This window comes from Falco naumanni, chromosome 4 (genome assembly GCF_017639655.2).
Source record: "Falco naumanni isolate bFalNau1 chromosome 4, bFalNau1.pat, whole genome shotgun sequence".
Lineage (NCBI taxonomy): Eukaryota > Metazoa > Chordata > Aves > Falconiformes > Falconidae > Falco > Falco naumanni.
Genome location: NC_054057.1, coordinates 109,841,231 through 109,865,011, shown reverse-complemented (window position 1 = coordinate 109,865,011; position 23,781 = coordinate 109,841,231). Strand labels below are relative to the sequence as shown.

The following is a 23,781-nucleotide window of genomic DNA, read 5'->3' as shown; positions in this document are numbered from 1 at the left end:
CTACCTTTCTCTGTAAAACCTGTGATTTCAGGGCTGTTGTCAACAGTGTACAAAGAATGTGCCTCTTTAGAGCCCAGTGCAACTGTACATTATGGATGGTTAGACAGTATTTTTGGAGTATTATATATCGTTAAGTAAACTACCACCGAGGTTCAAATCTAAATACTTTTGCTTACTCTGTGAGTGTGTGCACACTGTACTCATAGCCTTTATTTTTTTGTGCGTGTGCATGACTAATAGGTAGGTGATCCAGATATATTTTTAAAAGTCTAGATTAGAATTTGCTAGTGAGGCTTTTTATTTATAATTTTATAAAGTTTGTTAACATTTTAGTTTTACTTATATGCAAGTGGAAGTCTGATATTTCAGTGACTCCATAAGATACAGTTTTTCCCAAGGAATATTTAAAGTATCTTCTATTTTACATACTGGTATTCATATTTTTAGTAATTCAGCATTAAATTATTAGCTACAAAGCTATGTAAATGGGCCACCTATGTGCAATATCTCAGTGAAAGTGTGAGTATTTCATGTTTCCTATTTCAATTAAGTAGTAACTTTTGTTGTCATTCTGAATTAGTAAACTATGGAGATTTTTAATGAAAACTAATGCAAATACTTTCAAAAATCTTATACTTACCTAAGAGTTAAATCCCAGGTTATTTGGTGAGAAGTACCTCACGGACTGTTAAACTTCCTGTAAGAGCTCGTTTTTTTAAAATACAGAGATGCTAGGAGATGGTAGACCAAGGCACGTTTAACCAGCTAGGGATCTTGCCCTTCGGTTGAGTGCAAGACAAAAATGTCGGTGGTTTTCTCTGCCAACTCAGGTCTACTGTTTTAAACCTAGAGAGAGCCAGATAGCTCTAAAGAAAATTCAGTCCCAGCGTTATCCACATAAATAGGGTTTATAATAATTGCTTGACATCAAACATGCAAAAAGACTCGAGATGCCCGACAACTGCTAGATTTTCTGTAGGTAAATTATTTGTGATTTTTGCATAACCAGTTTACAATGCACTATTACAAGAAAAACACAGGCAGGCAGTTAATCTGTTGAGAGAAATCTAGCCTAGAATCACAAGCTACACACTGCTAGCATACCATAAAGCTTAGTTGCAAGTGAGCCACAAAACTATAATTTTAATCTTGAATATGTACAAAGATGAGTAGTGGCCATTAGTTTAGTGCAAACAATTTTGTTTAAAGGGAAAACAGTCTTATGTTCTACTTCTGTTTTCCCCACAAACACTGGAAAAAATTATCAGTGAGACTCATCATTCTTCGTGTTTCTTTTATTTGTACAAGCTGGCTGGTAAGATGAGAATTAAGGTATGCATTATTAGCTATTTAAATGTTTGTGGTAAGTGCTACTGTTTACTACCTATCAGTAAATTACATGAATATTTTGCTTTAGTGATCAGCATTTGTCTGGGTCAGTGATCATTCCGACGATGGCATTGGCTATTTTGTTCTATATTAAGAAAATCCCACTCTAGAATCAGGTTCACAAATCCTTACCTCCAGACACCATACACGCGGATAAACCATACTGCCCTGGAGAGAAGAAATGAATCTGATGATTGATTTTATTTAAAGCAGTTGGTATTTTTTTGCATGTAGTAGTACAAGTATTCACAAGTGCTTCTCACATGACATTTGTGAGTTGTGTGTGCAAAGAAGAGATGGGTGTTTCAGATAGGATTTCAGCTTGTTGACTGTAAAGGATTTACAAGGGCACGCACTATTACTACATACCACAGACAAGAAGCAAGCCAAAATGTCTCTCTGCATGTAAGCATGCTTAGGTGCAATATTGTGGGTAACAGGGAACAGATGTTTTACAGTGTAGGCTTAATGTTCAGTTTTGTTGAGTTATTTTTGGTAAAAGTTTCTTTCATGATTGTTGCCTTTTGTACAACCCAGCTGCAAGAAAGTGAGCAAATGCTGGACGTGTGACAGCAGTATATCTTTTATGTGAAATATCTTGTACAGCTTAATGTGCAATAAAAGAAAGTTATATCTGTCTTCAGTGTAAAGTTTCTGGCATTCAAGCCTGTATGTACAAGTGGGGGAAAGAAACCTTTCTGTTTTTCAATATTGAGTGAAAGGAGACTAATAAGAAAAGGATCCTTATTAAGATGTTGCAAGACCATGTTATCACCTTCAAATATTTCCTACAAAAGCGGTTCAAATTAATAAACAATGAAGGCACATTCCTTAACATACAGTACGTGCTATTTATCTTTCCACACCACAACACGCTGCTACAACTGTATTAAAACTTACTGAAGCATTAGCACATGCTGTTCTCAGACACATACCCTGGAATCTCATATAGTGAGTGGAAGGCTGATTATAATAGCTGTTTTAAAAAAAAGTAATCGTGTATTACAGCAGTACTTCAGATATGAAGGTTTTCTTTTAGAGACCTGAAGAGATTAAGTCTCTTACTTGCACTCATTATCTATGTAAGACTAAAAATTCCCAAATGTTCAGAACATCTAGATCAGTTGTCTTCTATAATATTTACTGTTCAGCAAAGCTCTTACTCTGACTGAAATATTCTACAAACAAATCGCTCAGAATTTCATCCTGTCCTTTCTTCCCCTTAACTCATATATCCCGTGGGCCCTGTCACACGCAAGAATAAACATTCAGTTGTAACAACTATCAGCCCAGAAAACCACATGCAGACATCTGATACGAGATAAAAGTCGCATGCCTACTGATACCTGACACAGCGCTATTTCAGTCAGAAAGCAAAAAAAACCCAACCCTGTATGATGATTTAGCATCTTTCAGCCATGGATTTCACAACTTAAGTCTCTACTACACATTGTAGTTTCACACTTTGTGCAGTATTTTGCCAGTGTATGTCCTTCTCAGTGGAAAGTTCTCTTTGGTAAAGAATTAGTAGTGACTTTTCTTGTGTTCCTTGTAATGTTCTTGACATATTTCACTAAGGGGTTAAATAAATTATCAAAAAACTTTAAATTAGCCAGGGAATTTCAGTATAAAGTTGTTTTACTGCTATAAGAGTGAATCTAAGAGGAATATTACAGAAATAATTTTAAGACTTTGGAGGAACAAAGCTGCACTAACTACACAGAAACTAGTAGCTGTACTGCTGAAATAGATGTTACTAGTATATTCCGTTATCTCGCAGCCTGTCCTTGACTGGGCCAGAGTTATACTGGGTGTAATTCCATTGAGTTGATTTGAAGTCAGTACTGCTACTGCTGGGATAAATTTGGTGGTACTTAGCAGTTTTAAGGGTGAATAACAGGGGCTCCAAGCAAGTGACTAAGGTACCAGCTGTGATTAACAGTAGTGACTACCTGAAACTGCAGTCCATATTGATAGAATTTTGCCTCAAAAGTAGAATTAATCACATTCAAGGATTATTTTAAAGTGTTGGATATGAAATCTAGTAAGAATTCTTTGATACTATAACATTATGAAGTTTTTCTTGTACTGAACCTAGGGGGCCCAGTGCAACCCCAAGGAATGCAATCACAAAGCCAGGAGCCATTGCAGCCACAGCGCATGTACCCCCCTGGGCAGTCAGCAAAGCCCTCAACTTCCCAGCCACAGCGTCCACCTGGACCTACAACCCAGCAGCCACGGCCCCAGGCTCAAGGTCCTTCCAGCACCAGATTATCAAAGGAAGCGGAGCCCCAGCCCCAGCCCCAGCCTGCTCCACCGCCTGCTCGCCAGCCCGCTCCACCGCCCGCGCCGCAGCCCGCGCCGCAGCCTGCTCCACAACAGAAGCCTCAGTCTCATCCACAGCTCAAGTAAGATTTGCTTTATCCATTTTTTTCTCCCCTCCTAAGACAGGTTTTGGTGTTGTAACTGTAATCTGGGAGTTGGTCTAATATTCAGAAAAAAAATGTACATATATGCCCAAGTCTAAAATGAGGTTAAAACATTTCAAAAAGCGTACTGGCTGTTGATGATTAATAAGACAGCGTCATTAGTTATATCCTAAGCACTACACAAAACTCTTTAATAGTAGTGCAGTTTCTGCCCCAACAAGGTCTGAAAACTCATCATCTTTCTCCTGTTTGTTTTCTCCTTTTCATGTTCCTGACTCACGGTCCGGGTGCGCTGTGAGCCTGCACAGAAAAGAGGAAGTCTTATCTATTGAAACTTTTGACCTTGCAGTCACTCAGACAACAGCTGCCCCTTGCAAAAGGCCCATCTCAGGAGCGGTCCAGCTGGGCACGCTGGCGAGGGGCTGCCAGGCTGTGTCTGTGGTCGCGCTTCACTCGTGGTTGTGTGCTGCTGCAGACTGCACAGCATCCGCAATTCACGCGGGCCCTTTCCAGGGAAGCCTGCAGGATGTGCGCAGAACACTGTAGTTACCTCGCTACTGGAAGATTCCATGGTGCACAGCATGACGTTGCTGTAGCGAGCCAGCTGTGCGCTGCAGGAAAGCCTGTGGCAAGGATCTGTGGCTATATCCCCTCTCACAGCCCAGACCCTGCCAACAGAGCTCATGGGGAAGGGATTAGCCAGGATTTGCTGGTTTTCAGCCCAGCGATCCTGACACACTACTGCCGCTACACTCACAGACACATTTCTTCTTACTTTGGCAAGTACAAAGACTGGCGTTAGTCTTTGTTTTACCCACGTGACACAGAGCCCCTTTTCCCAGCCACTCGCATGGTAATACTGGTGTGCACCAGTTCCGGGTCGTCACCTGAGCACAGTTCAGTGGAAAAGATGTGTTAGGGGACGGTATGCGAAGGTGACAGTATTTTCCTTGCCTTCCTAGGAGAGTGTATTTCTGTTTTCTGTTTTAGAATAATAAAACTTAAATTAATTCATCCATTATTTAAGTATAATATAAGCTTATACTTATTATATGTATTACACTTTAATATAAGAGAGCAGGGAGGTCGATTTTCTTAAGCAAGATGGAAGCTAGTTTATCCTTTGAAATGTAACTTGTGAACGTCTGACATTTAAGAACCATACCACATGCTGTTTGCCAGCTTTCTCCCTCTCCTTTAGTTCCTTGTTCAATTCTAGATTCTTTTTTCTGTTCTTCAAATGGAAGAGAATAGTCTCTATTTAAAATAAAACAAAATAAAAAAGGAAAAATTAAAGGTTTTAAGATGCAAGCCACAATAGGAGTAGTTTTTCTAACTTTCAAGCAGCAGTTTTAGGTCCGCACCAAGACTCAGATCTCCTGCCTGTAGGATTAACTCTATCTATTTGCATGTGTATGCTTTGTATTCACCCACATGCTGTTGCCTAACCTGTATGTACATGTTATTAATCTGTGAATAAATATTTAATTAGGCTACTTATTGTGTTACTAATCAAGTCAAGTGCTGCTTCCCACCCTCCCTCTTTCAGTGAGTACAAACAAACATTTATCAGTCTATTCTCATTAGCACAACTATAATTTATGAAAAACCTAAAATGCCTGTAGCACTGTTTGCTGTACATTATTAGTTTAGAGGTGGCGAAGCTGCAAACCATGAAGAGTACAAGACAATCTGAATAAGAAAAGTTTTGCAGTTTTACTATAGCCAAAATTGAAATCCTATTGTACTGAGATCAGTTAACTAGTTTTACTAATGCATGGATATCTTTGTAAAAAGGTTATAAATCATTCATGCTTTCCACTTAAATTCAAGCCTACTTTCCAAATATTATTTTATCTGACAAGTCATGAGTTAAAGTTTTAAACTTCAGATATTTTTCTTCTTGTGTGTTGTTTTACTCATGCTTACAGAAGTTTAGACCATAGTTACACGATAGCACTAAAAATGAAGCAGCATTCCTAGACTTCCCTGCTTATAGAGAAGAAAAATTATATCTGATTTGGGTATTTTTTTAAAGTTATAAAGTGTCATTAAGCCTCCATTAAGGACCAAATATCTGAGAGAGAGCATGCACATTACAACTTCAGGATTAATTCTTCAAACTCTAGCCAATATACCTAATTTTTCTTTGTGCGTAACTGTTTGCAGCCTTAATGAACACAATTGTTAATCATCCTGTGTTGGGTAGTTATTTGGATTTAGCAGGGAGGCCCACTTTTTCCTCAAGTTCTAATTTACATCATCCAATTTACCGGAACACAATGTTTCAGATCTGTAAAAAAAGCAGGGTATTCTCTAAAGAAAAGATTATCTTCTCAGAGGAAAGAAGGAATGTGCTTCATTGCAGCGGCTCTGTGTGCTGCATCTAACTATACTGCTTGTGCTGAATGTCCATTTTGTTCACATGCAAACTGCCTACATCTCGTGGGAATTTATCCTTTTCTTGTCATTTATACAACTTGTATGTAGATGGAAGCCGGTAGAAAATACGACCATACAAAACATGTTGCATTTTTTTTTTGTCTTGCAGCAAGTCGCAGTCTTTGACAAATGCCTTCAGTTTCACAGAATCGTCCTTCTTCCGATCATCTGTGAATGAAGATGAAGCAAAAGCCGAAACCATTCGAAACTTGAGGAAATCCTTTGCTAGTCTTTTTTCTGATTAGCCAGCTTCATCTAAACGCACCTAGCATATAGTCTAAAAACTACGTGAATGTTACATAGGTTTTGTTTTCCCTGTGACAGTACCCTTCTCTACTGTGCTAACTGTTGTATCAAGCAATATGTTAAACTTAAAAGAAAAAAAAAAAAAAGAGAGAGAGAGAAGAAGGACTTTGATGAGATACCATTCAGGAATATGTATAAAAATCTATAAAGACGGAAGGGTTCTATTACTAACACAGAATGCAGAATTCTAAGGTCCTATCCATTGTAATATTGTGGCCTTACTGTGACTGAAGTATATACTCCTATTTGAGACTCCTTTGTAGAATTGTGTTAATAAAGCATTGAGTAATGGGTTTCTCCTTGCTTTACCCATTTCCAATGCATTGCAATGCATGTGTATTTTGTGTGTAAATGTTTTGTACTGCAAAAGTATAGTCTTGACTTGTTCTTGCCTCCCAAACTTAGGAGGCAATTCACACTGACATTCTTGTCAAGCCACAGAAATAATGTGAGAAATTGAAGCAGTTTCTTCCTCCCTATACAATCTTCCCATCAGCTGGTTGTAGACTTCTGATGTATTTCTGAGAGCTATCAGTACACTAACTTAATGTCATAAATAGAGTGTATATGTACTACTGTATTTCCATATGTCTATTTAAATTTATTTCCAAATTGTAACCATAATGGGGTTTAGTTGCAAAGAATATGCATGATGTTACCCTTATTTTTGTGAACACCTTCTAATAAATGTAAAGTCCCATGCCTGATTTAAAAAAAGTCTTCTACAAAGCTTGTTTTGACATCAATATATATTGTCTATTTTGACTGAAATCAAAAGGGTATCTTTATGGTTATAAAATATTTGGACACAAAACACAAATGGAAGTAAATAAACTATCACAAATCATTCCCTTTTTGAATCATAAAAAATTTTTAAATTTTAGGAATCACATTTACATTTTCTAAGAAATTACGTGTTTTAAAAATATTTCTCTAATTTGAGAAACACTTGATCCCAGACTTTAGGGTAATAGCAGCATATTTTTTTTTAATTATATAAACCAAACTGAAGTTCATTAGTTCATTAGTAATCTAGACTATCCACTTCCAAATGATTATCATGTCATTCTGCCTATAATGAATTACATGCAGCAGTATTCCTTGCCAGGAAACAGTGCTAACAGGGGAATCAAGAAAAAATAACTGTAATATTAGCATGTCTGAGGGAGAAAATGAGCAACACAACGTTAACTTAGAAACCCGATGGGATTTGTAATGGGTTTGTAGAGACATATCCATTTGCCTTAGAAATTTTACCTCTTGTAGATCTGCTGGTTTATGAAGTCTGGGTAAATCACAATCACCGTTTGATGACATCAGTCCTTTCAGCAGTTTTGGATTCCTTTGGGTGAAGAGCCTGGCTTGGGCCAGGAGCTTGGCAATAAAATATGGAAACTTTAATCTCCAGTGATGTCAGAATGTAGCGCGTACATTAGCATCGGATAGCTCTCTGTTTGTCAACACAGTCGAAGCTGATGATCTTAGCACACATATTTCCTGAAAAGCAGGCATGTCCAAATCACTCACAGCAACACAACTGGCAGCCTTTTTGGATGGACAATAAGGACTGACTCAGCAGCAGGGTTGAACAATCGTGCCTTGAACAAGGCTTCTCTCCAGCTCGAGACCTGGTTGGAGCAGCCTGGGCTGGTGGAAGGTGGCCCTGCCCGTGGTGGGGGGGTGGAATTAGGTGATCTTTAAGGTCCCTTGCAACCCAAACCAGCCTATGAATCTATGAAGACTGAAATAAATTGATGGGTAAGTTTGCACTGCAACGTTACAAATCTTAAATAGATAGTCCTGCCTTCTATAAGGTGGGAACTCAGCCCCTGTGTTGGGCCTGTAGCCCTCAGCCCGCAGAGAAGCCCCTGGCTGAAGGAATGACAATTCTTTTTCAGGAGTATTCTGTGTGCAGAGGCCTGTGGTTCAGACAACGAATTCTGTGGCAAAACAGAATGCTTTGACTCTCAGTCGTTTTCATTAGTTCATAAATATCAGCTATACTTTGATTTTTTTACGTTCTGTCCCCCTCCTGCCCCCCACTGGGGTGGAACACCCTTCTTCACCGGCCTGCAATAACAACCTTGAGCGCTTACCAAGCCTTTCATGTCTGAGAAGCACTTTACTTTTAGATTAGAAAGATTAATCAAAGTTGCTAACGCAAATTAATTACTGCTACAGAGAAAGCATAGTAATTATGCATAGTTTGGCATGGTTCATGATTAGTACATGCCTAGTTTCAGCAATATTTAGCACAATATGAATTACAGGTAGTTCATTAGTCCAGGCCCCAGATTTCGACTTGAGGCAAAGTTTCTCGCTCGTATAAAATTCCCTCCCACCTCTTCCTGGGAGAAAACGGGTTTCACTACAGTCTTTGTTTTACCATCTGGTACAAAAAAAAAAAAAAAAAAAAAGTAAAGAAAAGAAAAAAGAGAGCAAGATGATGCAATCAAATCTGCATGGTGTATCCTCCCACACAATGTACATAACACATTGCCTCTCCACAATGCCAAAACTTCTTTATACCTCCGAGCGTGCTAAAGCGCGTCGCGCGCAAGCTGATGCATGCTTATGATCCTCATGCAGTGTTTCATGGTTAAGACATTTTTGAGCAATCTATAACCCATCTCCAAACTACTAATCAGAAAAAATGAGGTTTTTTAAAAAGTCTATTCAAACACTGATTGTCCTTTTGTCTTCCTTCATTAAATGGCTTGTGCTTGGAATTCCCATGCAAGCTCTAAATACCCAGTTACCCCATACAATGCTATCTACCGTTGCTTGAATGGTAACACAGACCTAATTAGTGTCTGTGATTGTTCATCTTTATGAACATTTGCCTAGGAACATAAGGTCTGTACTTCATGTCCACCTTTTCCATGCAGACACAGCTTACGATGCGTTTCTATGCATGACACTTCATCTCTTTTTTTTTTTTTTTTTTTTTGTCTTTCATTTATAAACCAGGATAATATCCAATCTACAAGAGCTACTAATCAAGTTTAGTCTTCAGATTGAGATGGAGCGATTTTCTGGCCATTAGGCCCAAAGCCAATTCAAAACACTGAAGCAGATTTCAAGAGATTGTAATTATGGACAAGGTGACTAATGTAGCTTTGAAACAACCACTAAGTCTCCAGTAAAAATTAGTCAAAATAGTGCTAAGGTACTTTGTAAATATTGTGTGTACTTTGTATACTTCCTACTCCACAAGAACCAAGCCACTTTTCTGAGCCAATGTTGTCTCAATGAACAGCTCACACACAATAAAGCTCCTATTTACAAAATTTAAAAAAGTTAGGGCTTATTGTCTGTGCGTTGACGTGGCTCTTGCCAGTATTTGGTTGAACACTACAAACAGATTTCCTAGCCAGCTGTCCATCAACAGCAGCTTCCAGTGAGGTGGAGGAGGATGCAGGTGGCTGAATAAGTCCAACACAGTTAGCGCCGCTTGTAGATCTCCTATCGCAATGCCTATCTCGATGACCAAGACAGCCGCACAGGGTTGGCAGGTACGATACAGGATCTGTGGGAGACCCGGGCTGTACCCAAATGTCAGTTGGAGGCTAGGCAGGATGTACAAAGGTGACCTAAAATGGTTGCCAGTGTTTGGGACTGAGTTTCCTTTTCTGTCTGGCCACTCGGCTATCTTATCCTCTGTAACCATTCTGGCATGGAGTGAGAGGCACCTTAAGTGAGCTCTGCCTTCTTCCCCTGGCAAAATAAAGCTGTTCCGCAAGACGGTGCTGCTAACAAAGAAGCATTTGCAAATTTTGATCACTAGTAGAGTTTATTTCTCCATACCAAAAAAACCTAGCAGTGATTATTGATTTAAGAAAGATCACCTAAACTGTCACATATGCCAGTACAAATGAATTTAAGCTCTGAATGACAATACATGTCTCCAAAATGGAAATTATTTTTATTAGACATACATTTCTAAACAAGCAATTTTTTTTCTATTTTTTTTAAGATGTTTTTAACATCTCATATTAGAAGTTTCAAAATAGGTACCTAAAATCAGTAAATAGTTTACCAAGTGCATATTCAATCATGCAAATAAGCAGCCAAATTTGCAAAATCCTGTTTTCCTCATTCCCTCTAATTCTTCCTCATTTTCTAAAGAAGGATATTGCACATCAAGATGATGGTTTACATTGTTTCATGAAACATTGATTTGGTCATCTGTAGATTCTTGCAGCTCAAAAATTAATTCAAGAAAGAATGCAAATAAAATTTAACTTTTTTAGAAAGAGAAAGAATTCAGATAATGTCTAGAGTATCAAGCACGTTCTTGAAAGTTAAAATAAGCCAAGAAAAACAACAGAAAGACTATTCCCTGTTTCTCTTTAAATAGGCCAGGAGTAAAAGAGATGAGTGAGTTTCTCTTTCCCCAGATTATGTTACAAACAATTAGAAAGAGGATCAATTAAAAAAAAAAAAAAAAGGAAAAAGGCAGACTTTGTATTTTTTACTAGAACTAGAACTGGAGTTTTGTCTTCTGCCAGCAGCGACATTGCTCAGAATTTCCAAGGGTAGATGTGGTGTTTAAAAACCAATCCACATTATTTGACATTTAAGTTTCCCAGTACAAGATACAAGTTATAGAGGAGAAGGTACCTGAATTTATGGCTAAATCTTTGTTCTACAAAAGTGATGGATGGTAACAGGGTAACAGCCACCAGGTAAAATGTAAGCTAACCCAACAAGACTGAGAATGGATTAATTGGAAGCTTAACTCTTTACATATGGGTTTTGTTAGCATTTTTCTCTCCTCCTAACCATTTCTATTTTACTCCAATGTGCCTGGTTTTCTGACCGATCCCAGTCAGTCAAATTACATATTAAGGATTTATAAGCTCTGAGGAATAGCTGATATTTTTGTTTAAAGGCAAGATTTTGAATTATTATTGCCTTGCACTGATCTATGCTTCCTAATACCATGAAGATAACTGGAGTAAGTCGTAAGAAATGAAAGCTGACTGTTTGTGTTCTTCTCTTGCTGTCCCTAAGTAAGAATGAATTTTTGGTAAAAGATTATGCAGATTTTAAAAGCACTTAGACAGGCAATACAAAAGAACTTTTATCTATCCAGATGAGTAACAAAAAGGAAGAAGTAGTGCATGTGGGCTGGTACTTACCTGATTTTAATTTGGGAGCTACTTCTCAAAAGTCTGTTGCAAGTGTTTGAGTGACAAGAACTTTTAAGAGGTGATCTAGTACAGGGACTTAAAACTATACAGCTAGATCTGCTCCATCAAATACAGAGTTACTGCACTACTGCAGAAACACTAGACAGTACTTTAGATGTATGAAACTAAAATTAAAAAGCGCTGTGCTTCATTAGCATGCCATCTGAAGTGTGGGTTTGATTTTACTGTAACTCAGAACAGTGAAGATGATCACCCAAAGAGTTAACATGGACCACAGATGTTAGATTTTTAGTAATTCTGCTGTTAAGGAAAAGCAGGAGGAACTGATGCTTCTTTTCCCTTACCCCTCAGGTATTTCACATAGAATTCTGCCATTTAAGTCTCCTGAAATCTTGTTTGTGGGAACTAGAGCTACTGAGCAAATATTTTTCAGAAAATCAGAAAAAGATGTCGATGTGAAGGAAGAATATATTTATTTTGTTTGTGCCCACTTTAATAAAACATAAGGATCTCACAGATTCACTCAGAATATGCCTCCTCCCCTCAGGTTAGGGGGTTTAATATAAAGAAGAGGGGGCAAAGCATCCTTTTGCTGAGCACGGATTGCCATACGCTAACACCTCACTTGCCAAGTGTGCTCTAACTGGAGATCTACTGTACAGATCTCTCCAACTGATGATTATGTAAATCTTCCAGATGGGCCCTTTAAACAGTAGATTACTATCCTGACTATACCTATCATCACTGAATACTTCATAGTTTTGGCTGGGTTCAAGCTAAACTCCTGTACTCTCTACTTTTTGCACATTTTTCTTTCTCTGCAACCTGCATTAACAGTAGTGTCATGACCATAGATGTACCTTAGGCGCGTTTTCCCCACATACACCTTTTTTTCTGCTGCCATGCATAGCCCGAGACCAGACACTCCACTGGCCTTGTGCAGTAAGAAACACGGTGTGCTGCTAAAAGAGACTACCACTAGAACTTAGTGCACAAACAAATTCTGCTGCCAAGGTGCCATATCAGCTCGCCGTCTGTGTACAATTTGTCTCACACAATAGATCTACCAAACAGCTGCAAGTGCCAGATTTTCTAGCTTAAAAAAAAAAAAAAAAAAAAAAAAAGGAAATGCTCCTTTCCTCCCCTCTTCTCCTGGGGAAATGGAAATTAGTCACTCCCTATGCACTAGCTGAACCAGGCCTAATTACTACATAGAGATGATAGTAGAGCAGAACTGTGCTGGGCTCTGTTAGTTAACTGTTCGTCTTGGTGGGAATTTAAGTCTATTAGTTAGCAGTAAGTGCTGTATCCTTCTTCTTAAGACTCCTAGGAAACCAGGCAGTGTTTCCATACAGAACAGATTCTACCTCTGATAATGTCACTACACAAACCAACCAAACTTTCATCTTTTAACAATCTTGAAGTTGGGTGTTGCTAGCTGCATCCACTGCTATTTGCTGTGAAAACGCCTCTTCTCATTGCTTGATGGAATTGTAACAGATTCGGGTCTATGGAGGAGACCTGTAATTTAAAGGCCTCTGCCCCACCTGTTATGGGAATGCCTCTGAACTAGGATCAAGGAAGCATTCTTTTTCTTATTTAGATGTTTTTTTGTCTGTTTGCAAGTCATGACTTAATCTATTAAAGAAGTGAAATGGTTGTTTTAAAAGTAAAATGTCTCAATCTCTTCTCCCCTTAAAGTCAAGTTCACTTACGGGTGAATGCCACACTATAATATATACTCGTTTACTCAGCTTTGTTCTACAGTGTATTTTTGAAGACATTAGCATTTTTCACACCTTTTTTTTACTAGAAAGGGAAAGCATGTGCATTGACTCTGCGCCATAGAAAGCTGATGTAATTTCATGGCAAGAAGACTCCTTCTACCCTTAAGAATGTTAGTACAAGTTCTGAACTGACTTACCCTCCTCTGGAATAATTATGCATTCCACTCTGGCACATTTTATCATGCAATTCTACTGCTTTGTAGATTACATGTCTTGAGGAGGTACAAAAGGGAAGAGCAAAGACTGTTTTATTTCTACACATGCATCTAACAAAATTATATACACACACACACCTCAAATAGTACTTTTAAATGTAAAATTATGTGAGAATTTACTTTACAGACTTATTTAATATGTACATTAAATACAGGTATCCTTTCATGCATCAAGGAGATGCAAGCATCTCTTGGGAGGAACACAGCAAGTATGGGGAAAATATATTGTTAAATTATAACTGAACAAGCTGGAACTTGTTCAGGTTAAACAGCCCACCCTCAAACTGCAAAAAGCCAAATTACGCCCTCAGCAACTTCTGAAAAGCAAACTGCCTTCAGTGGATTTCTGCAAATTTAACTGTCTAGAGTCTACAGCCACATCAGAATAAGTCTCCCTGATCTCAGAGATTAAGCAGTCCCCATCCCAGTAAGTATTTGGATAAGAGACCACTTGGCAGTCCCACACAGCACGAGACATTAACACAGGATGCATTCATATTTAAGAGCTTGGATGTGAGGGGTGTTCACAACATCGGACTTACAGATATAGTAAATGTACCTTCCAACGAGGTATTAAGATGAGTTTATTAGCCTACCTCTCTCTGACTACAGCAAAAGCCTAAAACAGGTTGGAAAAAAACCCCAAACAAACAAAAGCCACCCCCCTGACAGCCTCCCACCCCCCAAAAAAAGAAAAACAGCCCCAAAAAAATGAACTGGAGGCTTAAGTGTCCTGAGTTCTCTTTAGAAATAGCAGATACTAAAAACTGAATGGATGAAAACTAAATTCAATCATCTGTTCTGAAAAATGGGGAATAAAACATAATTATGTCCAAGAAAGACTACAGACCAGGTTACTTTTTAGACTGAAGGCATAAAAATATTTGTTACACTAGATTCAGCAGAAGCACACCGGGAAATGGAGCTGCTCATAAGGTTACCTGGACACTTGTTCTTCAGGACAAAGTCAGAAAGAAGAATTTTACTATCCTTACAGCAACTCTTTCAAATACATTTTAGGACATCTTCTTGAGGTGTAGTTATTCCAAATCAACATTTCTTTTTGATCTTCAGTAGGTCACGCATAAAACTTAGGAAGAGGGGAGCAAGTACACTGACCAGCTATGAACTCTACTTAGTGACCCATAAGGGACCTAGTCTTTCATTCTGAACATTCCCAAAACATTATTTCAGCTATTAAAAATCTCTACCTTGTTCTACAAAACATATAGCATTGCATACTTAAAAACTTCTGGAGACTGGTCAGTCATACCGAGTTGCAAAGTCTCCATGTTTCTGTAGGATATGGGGGGTGGGTGATGTGTTGGAAAAATCCGTAACTAAAAAGGTTACAAAAAGACCCATCATTGTTCTCACTTCTCATCTAACATCGAACATCAGGAAAAACTAAGTCAGAATAATAGCAGAGCGGGTAACGAGGACTCCTGCACTTCTGTATGTATCTGAATGGTTGTGATTAAATCTTACAGTCCTTCCTACTCTCTCCACACAGGTCTTCCATTTTAGTTGCTTGCTCCCTGTTCAAACCAAATGTCAGCTTTTCTACAAACGGGTCAGATTTATGAGGGGGGGTGGGCAGGAAGGAATATATAGGGGCAGCACACAGACCATGTATACAAAATGCAGATCTTCATTATTTTTAAGCTTATTCTCCCCGCTACCACATTGAAGCCCTCCAGATATTTTTTCCCTCACATTTTTTAAGGAAAAGCCAAAATTTCCATTAAATTGAAAAATAGTGTGTTAAGTTGCTAGATAGTACCGATGTTTTTTTGTGCTCCCTCACACATATGGCTAGCTGAGAATGCATAGCAAGTTCAAGCTTGAAACGAATTTTTTTTAAGCAACCAGTATATAACACTAAACATGATTTAATAATGGAAAGACTGGCACAACCTTAAAGGAATATCATCAAGTAGGCAAGGTATGCTTGTGACTTATTATAAAACAGTTAAATCAAGTCGGAAGCATAATCCAGATTCTTTACATAATTATGGCAGAAGGGTGTGGAAGAAGTAATATCAATTATTTTTTAAACTGGAGAGCTTCTAACAGTAAAAGAAGCAATACATTGATCTCTCATTTCTCTCAACTCTCTTAAAATGCCTGTAATTTTTCATTTATATCAATGTTATAGCCGACTTAAATGCCAGCTTAACATTTTGCTAACGTTGGGCTTATTCCTTTGATCAGAAGTTAGTAAAATTTTTATTAAAATTCTTACCAGCACAAGCTTAACGTTCTTAGGACAGCATCATGTCTCCTTAATCAAGCTGATCAGAGAAAGTAAATGAAACAGCATTGGTGGTCCTCGTTCCACTGGTAACAAAACATTATTAACTTAGTCACATACAGAAATTGCTAGTTATAATGTTACAATCTGATATCACGTATGACATTAGAGAAGTGACTGAAAATGGAGAATTTGTTGTTCTATAGTGCTTGTATTTATGCTCGGTTAAAGCTCAAATAATTTCTGCCACAATAAAAAACAGATTATTGTGGCAAACAGCACAAAAGTAAGGCTTTTAACTAGCATTAAGAATTAAATACACATCAAAGCACTACAATAGTGTTCCGTATTTTAGAAGTAGAAATTTTAGAATTTCCTTAGACACTTGCCCCTTGCAGCCTCTCAAGTTTTAAACCTTTATTCTTAGAGATTGGAACTAGAAAACAAAAATGTGATTTGTACACGCTGGGTTAGGTCTGAAGAATCAACAGTCCTTTACCGAAGCTATTGAAATAAGAGGTGTGTCTGTGATTACCAAAGAGATCTTCCGGTGATAAAAGAAGAATTGCATCAGCTTTTGGCTCAGAGTGTCAGAGTGACTCAGCAATTCAGAAGAATGTGTTTCCATTTTCTTTCCGGTTGGAAGATGGTGAACCTTCACTAATACTTTCTCTTAAAATACCATGAAGCAGGCAAAACAGGGGTGTTGGGTTTCTCAGAAATAGCTTGACAGCCTTTATTCAGAGTAGAAGAGCCATACAAAGTTCACCGATACCGCCGTAGCACATGCTTTCTTTGCACTAGTAGCAGGAAATTTGTTTCAACAGCTCAGCAGCTGTTCCCTAGTGAGCTACCGGCTCGTTTCTGCAAGTTAGTACAACACAGAGCACAGGAAATTCTAATTTTGAATTGAAATTTAATTGTGAGAGCAAACATTCCTGGTAATTCTGGTGGTTAATTAGTCCTTTTTTCCTATGATTTTGGCCCTCTCAAACCAGAAATTTGTCCATTCTGTAGACATTCAAAATGAAAAAATAGAACATTGCAGGAAACTCTCATTAATCAGTAGTCTGTATTTTGGGTACCACGCCAAAGTACCGTGATTATAAAAATAAACTGTGTAGAATATCTTTTTCTTATTATCCTCTCCTATTGCCATTATTCAGAGATGGAATACTGAATTATATTGACCACTGGTTTGACCCAGCAGCACAGTTCTTGTGGTCTTTCTCTTCTTCCCTCTAAGTAATGAGTTTGCACCTATTACATTAAGCCAGCCCAAGTTAAAGTTGATTTGGCAGGATTGCCAAAATTTCTTCTGAAACAGCTTAGTAACTGTGCAAGTTACTTGTGAAAGATGGATGCTTATGCTCCTTTCCTCACATGAAAGATTTGTGAAAACTGAGTAAATCTACCTGGATATTTGATTTTATTCTACAGCGAATCAGTCCGTTTGCATTAGAAATAGTAGAATCAGGAAAATGTATACCTGTTCCTGGAGACTTCTGGTGTTTGTTTGGCCTGTCGTTGAGGACCAGAGTTAACATTCAGCTGCAGGCAGTTTATACTTGTATCTGGCCTTTTAGCTGCCCTTCTGCCTCACCACTCAGCAACAGCTGAGGTTGGCACCTCTGCTCTCAAAACTGCAGCACCCTCTGATTAAAACTCAGACCACCACACCTTCTTTCCACTCTGTCCCTGCTTTCTAATGTTTAATTCACTTCCTTGACCACTGACAGGAAGCAATTACAATCTGTGCATACTTTAACAAGGTATCACAAGACCTTAACTGACTAAATTTCATCATCAGACAATGACAGACTAAACATTTCCTTTGGGCTATGCTACGCTTAAAAGTGGTCTTCAAGAACTGGAAAAATCTAAAAGCTACATTTCCAGTTAGCCTCGTTCTTAGGAAAGAACTCTGAAAAGTTCCCTAACAATTACAAACATATGGGGATAAAACTGACACAGACAAGAAAAAAACAACTCATTCAAATCAATCATTGTCAAGTATTGTACCATGTTCCAGAAAGTCTGTTCATTCTGCTGAAATAAGAACTTGCATATTCTAGGTTATACTTGTGAAGTTTGAATGGAACTTTAAAAACAATTTTTGAAGTCTGTCATTTCCTTTGCATCAAGTTCAATAAGTCTGAAATAGGCGATGAAATGATGATGGAGTCAAGACTAACTTTTGTGCCCAATTTGCACAATACAGTTCTAAAATACAATCCATCATCTAATCTAGAAAAGTATCTTAATGCCAGCTGTGGTTTTCAGCAACATGCCCTTCTGAATCAGCATCGAAAGTAATTTAACAGCACAACTGATCAAACCCCCCAGTTACTTAGCTTCTGACACACACAAAATGGCTAAGTGATTTTCTGCTTATTTAGCTGATCTTGCTGCAGCAGCTTTGGAAGTTGTTTTACAATAATTAAACTAATATATGTCATTTTTGTAGGAGTCGGTCACTTTCTTGGAGCAGCTTGGGCTTTGAGGAGACTTGTTTCCTGTGTGAAATATTGGTGCCCAGTCTGCTGCTACAGTAAACTTAAGTCTATTCATGAAACCCACACTAAAAGAAGTCAAATGTATTAACAAGCCAATTACACCTACTTTAATATCAATGAAGGCTAAAAACCAGGTGTGTACTATCAGGACAATTCAATCCAAAAAAACGCCATGATGTTGCAAAATTGATTGCTACCCAGCACGATGATCATTTACATTTTAAACAAATGGAAGTGTTGGCTATATGCATATCAGTATTTCACAAGGTATAGTCTTAATGGAGGAAATACTTGTTTTTCAAGTACAAATACCGTGTTCCGTAATTTTCAAGTTACTAATAAAAAGTTCAGGCCTAAAGAGATGTAGAAAAAATCAGAAGCCTCTTTCTGGCCAAAGCATCAGCTATCTTCTCAAAGAGTTATTTTACCAAAAAATCCTGAAAAGCAGGTAACTGCCAGCTATGACCAATTGTGCTGCCTTACAGGAAAAGTAACAGTGAAATGACAGCACACCAGAATACCAATCCACTTGTCCATTGTGAAAGATAAACCACAGGGATCAAATGCTGGTAAACAGAGAAGAGGCTCTAGGATGCTTCCAAGAAAAACACTGAAGAGCAATAGGTGAGCTGGCACTGCAGGTTCCGAGGTGCCACCTGTGGCAGCAGGAGCCCAGGTGGGGGTTGGGGTGCACTGGCACTGCACCCCTGCCCACCATCTTCCTCATGAGAGACCAGCACAGGGCCCCAGGCCGTAGCAAGTAAGCCTCATGCGTCTGGGGGAGGAAGAGGATTTTCCCAAAAGCAAAGTAAATTGAAGAAACATACACATCAGTTTGAGATGCTCTCTGAACCACTAAATATTTTTCAACCTTATGTACTTATGTACATATATTTACTAGTTCTGTGCATCTTACTGCAAAGACTTTCTTTTCAATTACCAAGAGAAAAGATCGCTCACATCAGCCTCTTGCTTCACAATGCACACAATAGATGTAATTCATACGTGGTTGCACTCAGTGACCTGTATTATTTCTTACTCCAAGCACATAAGCTTTTGTAACAGTGTACAGAAAATGCATGCCAAAAACTCACTTCAGCATAAAAGGCCTATCCTCTCTCTTCTCTTCAGCAGATCTGGTTAGAATGGATTTTCCAAGTGTATTGCCATCTTCCCACTAGAGATACTCTGTAGCTATTCTTTGACTGTTGGCTTCCTGATATGAGTTACCAAATGTTTTGAAAGAAAAAAAATCTCACAGTGAAAATTTCTGTAAAGATACTGAATCACGATATTATCATAAACAAAAGCAAAAAGAGGGTAATTGGTAGGTTACATTACGTTGTCTGCTATCTTATCCCTTCTGCTATGCGCAGAGAACCTGAAAGTAGTACTGCTTCTGTATGGAATTAATAATCTGTCATTCAATGACTGTTTCAGTCATTACACTGTTGGCTGAGCTGCTCTCAATACAACGTTCACGTGTTAAAGTTCCTTGCTTTTACATTAATCACTAAAAGCTAGGGCATTACACCAGTACGACTGCTACCACACCCAGTTCCACCAACGTCAGACACACAATTTCTGTCTGATGCAAACGCTTAGGAGATCAATCGTATTGATTTTCTGAGATGGCTACTAATTAATCTCAGCTCGTTTGGAACTCTTCATAAGAGTTCTACACCTTTACACCTATGTTTTGAGTTTGAACTTTGGTAGAGTCACTGCTTATTATTATGCCAAAATGTAAAATATTAAAGTCCAAATAAATGCTTTTTAGATCACACGAAACAAATCTCAACAGGGCAGCTTTCCGTTCTCTTTTGGCTTTAAAATAAAGCTTCCTCTGTCTTAACACCGCCACCCGTTTTGAGACACCGCTATTCATTTGTTTGATTAAGTTCAGTTTAAATCTTGAAAACCGAATCCGTTCCCCAGTTTGGAAGGAGGGACATGCCCCCCGTGGCACTAACCCCTGAATGACCAAGGAGAGCCGGCAGTCCCCGTGCTTACCCAGCCATCGGTGTTTCCCGTGCCTTCCAGCAGGGGGCAGTGGCAGATGTCATGGCTGCACCCCTGGCACGAGCCCCGCGCGGGCAGCACCCAGGGGTCCCTCCGCAGGGGGCAGCGGCAGCCAACGCGTCCCCATCGGACAAATCCTACAGCCCACGGCCATAAGGAAATGTGAGGTGCAGCAACAACCTTGTATTAGTTTTTGTTCCAAACTACTTCTATGGCAGCTAAGAGTCCCAAAGCTGTTAAAACTGAAAGCATGATAAAATTCAAACACATTTAATCGTTTCCTCTTTTTTGACTCTTTTGTTAAACTCAGCTTAGGCCACATTAGCTTGGAAACTTCCGCCTCCAGACAATAAGAAATCATATGAAAAGGGTTTGCAAAAAGAGGAAATAATATGAGTAACAGAGAGACAGTGGGCTACAAATAACTGAATGACCTACACAAATATAGACAAATTATGTCCTATATTTTACCTATGCTAGCAAAATCCTTTTGAAAATGAATGCATAATTTGAAAAGCCTGCCGTAAAGCAAAAACTTTAGGTAGTGCTCTAAAATACCCCCAACAAAGAAAAAAAAAAAAAGATACCCCTACAATTAAAATTTTCATGTGAAGTTCTTTGGCTGAGTATAGGCACACACTAAATTTCACTTTTTTGTTTATTGCAGCTGCAGGAAGGAGGCTTTTGGGGTTGTTCCTCTGGCCCCAACCCAAGTGCACGCACACACAACCTCATTGCCAATTTCCCCCAGTTGACAATAGGGAGATGGGAGGGAAATGAGGGAACAGAGAAAGAAGAGAAACAGGGCTTGGGGTTTTTTTCCACCCATGGGCTCTGAAACAGACCTTGGCTACGCTACCTATAGGAAAGATACAGTTGCAATTAAATTCATAACATTATAGCATCGCAGCTGAAAAAACGAAAGACATTTTCGTAATTTTTTACCCTGTAGTTTTATACATAAATTCTGTAATCCCTACTTTAAAAGGGTAACACCTTCAATGTTGAGCCTTGTATTAGAAGAATAACTCACCCTTGGGATGCAAGACAATTCAGACAGCGTATGCCAGATCAGTCCTGGGATTATCTTCTACACGCAAAAAAATATTCCTGCCAACAGTGTCACGTTGTGCTGATTTATTTTCTGTGCATTTTCAAATGCCACTGCAGCATTGTTCATTAGGGACTGGGCTTAAAAACACAGTACCTCAGTAATACACGTTTCTTATTTTAACTGAAGATCCAGCTTTGTGTTCTTTCAGGCATGTAGAGCTTAAATGTCATGGTATGCTTTCCTCTCCTTTTCAAAATTGAAATATAGCTGCATACATATAGCAATAAAATGTTTTCATCTCCCACAAGTCTTAAAAAGAACAGCATAATCAAGCAAATCCCATCACTAATGCAGAAAGTGTTAAGAAAAAACTATTGCTCTGTTCTGAAACACTAAAATGCTTTTCTTCTGTACTTCGGTATACACTGGGTCATCAGAAACCCCATCTTGAATATACAGCACAAAACAGCAACTGTGTTCAAAGCCACCAATGCTCACTGCCATCCATGAATAAAGAGTAAAATAGTAGGATCAGTTTCTGGTATTTTTCCCAAAAATTTCATATAAAGAAATGAAGATATAAATATTTGATTTCAAACTCTGGAATTCCTTCCCCTCCTCCTTCAAACAGGAGTAAAAGTGATCATCACAAGCTGAAAAGCAGTTTGATCTTTGTTACATTGGGACTATGGAATCTAAGCAACTCTTTTACAAGGCATTGTAATTGTTTGTACTTGCAAAACTGGATTAAGAAATCACTGCTATTCTTAAAACACATTTATCACATACATACAAAAGTCAGCATATTTCTACTTCGAGCCGAGCCTTCAGCCAACCAGAGTGAATTCCCGTGTACCGCCCACGCTCATTCTCTCATCCTCCCCTTCCCCAGAGCAATCACTGCATCTGGCCAGTATAACGTGAAAGAGTTTCCAGCGTGCCTTACCAGGGCACACCTGCCCGATGGATGACCCGGGTATCTCTCACCTCTGCTCTTCTGATGTTGTGGCAATTTCCAGCACCCCCGGTGTAGTTACTGAAACACAGAAGTAGAAGTTCTGAATAAAGAAGGTGAAATTATGGGAAGATTTGAAGGTGTTTAAGGCACAAGCCTTATTTTATTTCAAAGGCATTGGGAATTAAAGTAGTGGCATTGAAGTCCACAGGGTAGCTGAGAGAAGGAACAAATGAGGCTATAGTATGGGGGGGTTCATCAGACCTCTAGAATTTATCAGACTGGGGATTTACTGAACTTTTCTGTTTCATGAAACATTTGTTCCTGTTATTTAAATCCATTTGTTCTTTGGTTGAAGCTTAATTTAAAAAACATGTCTTTTGAGTGGAGTGGAAGTTTGACTAATTCTGTTGTAAATGCTGCTGAAGATGAACAAAATTAACACTATCAAAAAAAAAGAAAAAAAGCTTCATGCATACACAACAGCCACAATCAGGCTAGTGCCTGAGTTATGAGACAACAGCTCTCATTTTTGTTAGCCAACTCAAAACCAGCACCCTTACTGCTAAAATCTGTACCAGTCTATACGGAAAACTTAATGACTGGGAAACCAGAAGCTCAAGTTTCTTATCTGTTTTCTCTTCCTATTTCTTCCTTCATTATATGTCTGTCTTTTCTGTTTCTCTTGCCCAATACAGTATCCACATTTAGATTTTATCCTTCCAGCCCTTCAGTGATACATTCTCCCTTACAGTATCAACCAAAGAGCATTCACAGCCCTTCAGCACCATTCCCTCTGCCATGCTGCTTCCAAAAGGAGTTACGGTTGGTCTCCAGGCCCAGTCTCAGTGGCAGCTCTACCATTCTTTCTCCACTCTCCAGGGAAGATAAGAAAAAAGTAGCACAGATATCCTTCTTCCTCCTACCTCAACTCCTCGGTCCTTCTCCCATACAAGAAAAAAATTATTGGGAACTAGATAAAGCAGCAGCCTACTTCACACAGAGGAGGAGTCCTGGACATTCTGGTTCATTCTCTGACTGTTCTGATACTTCCAGAAATACCTCATGGGTAGTCATGATATCACAGTCTATTTTTTGTATTAAAATTTCTCTTAACGATACTAAATAAGCAGCTGTGATACACTGCCTATAAACAAGACGTCCCAATATTTTTCATAGGCACTCATGGCATCCTCTCTTTTAAATTGCATTGCTTGCTAACTACAGTCCATAGCAGGCTGAGAATTCTGAGATGA

The 23,781-nt window shown here is 38.7% G+C and overlaps 1 protein-coding gene across 1 annotated transcript in view; it reads left to right on the top strand.

Annotated features, from left to right (window-relative positions):
- Window positions 1–7,457, top strand: part of SYN2 (synapsin II) — a 198,970-nt gene extending 191,513 nt beyond the window's left edge. Inside the window, exons 12-13 of the mRNA XM_040591760.1 lie at window positions 3,488–3,797; window positions 6,370–7,457. Coding sequence (XP_040447694.1) covers window positions 3,488–3,797; window positions 6,370–6,505 — 446 coding nt within the window. The 3' untranslated portion in view covers window positions 6,506–7,457. The remainder of the gene's footprint in view (window positions 1–3,487; window positions 3,798–6,369) is intronic.
- The last annotated feature ends 16,324 nt before the right edge of the window (window positions 7,458–23,781 follow it).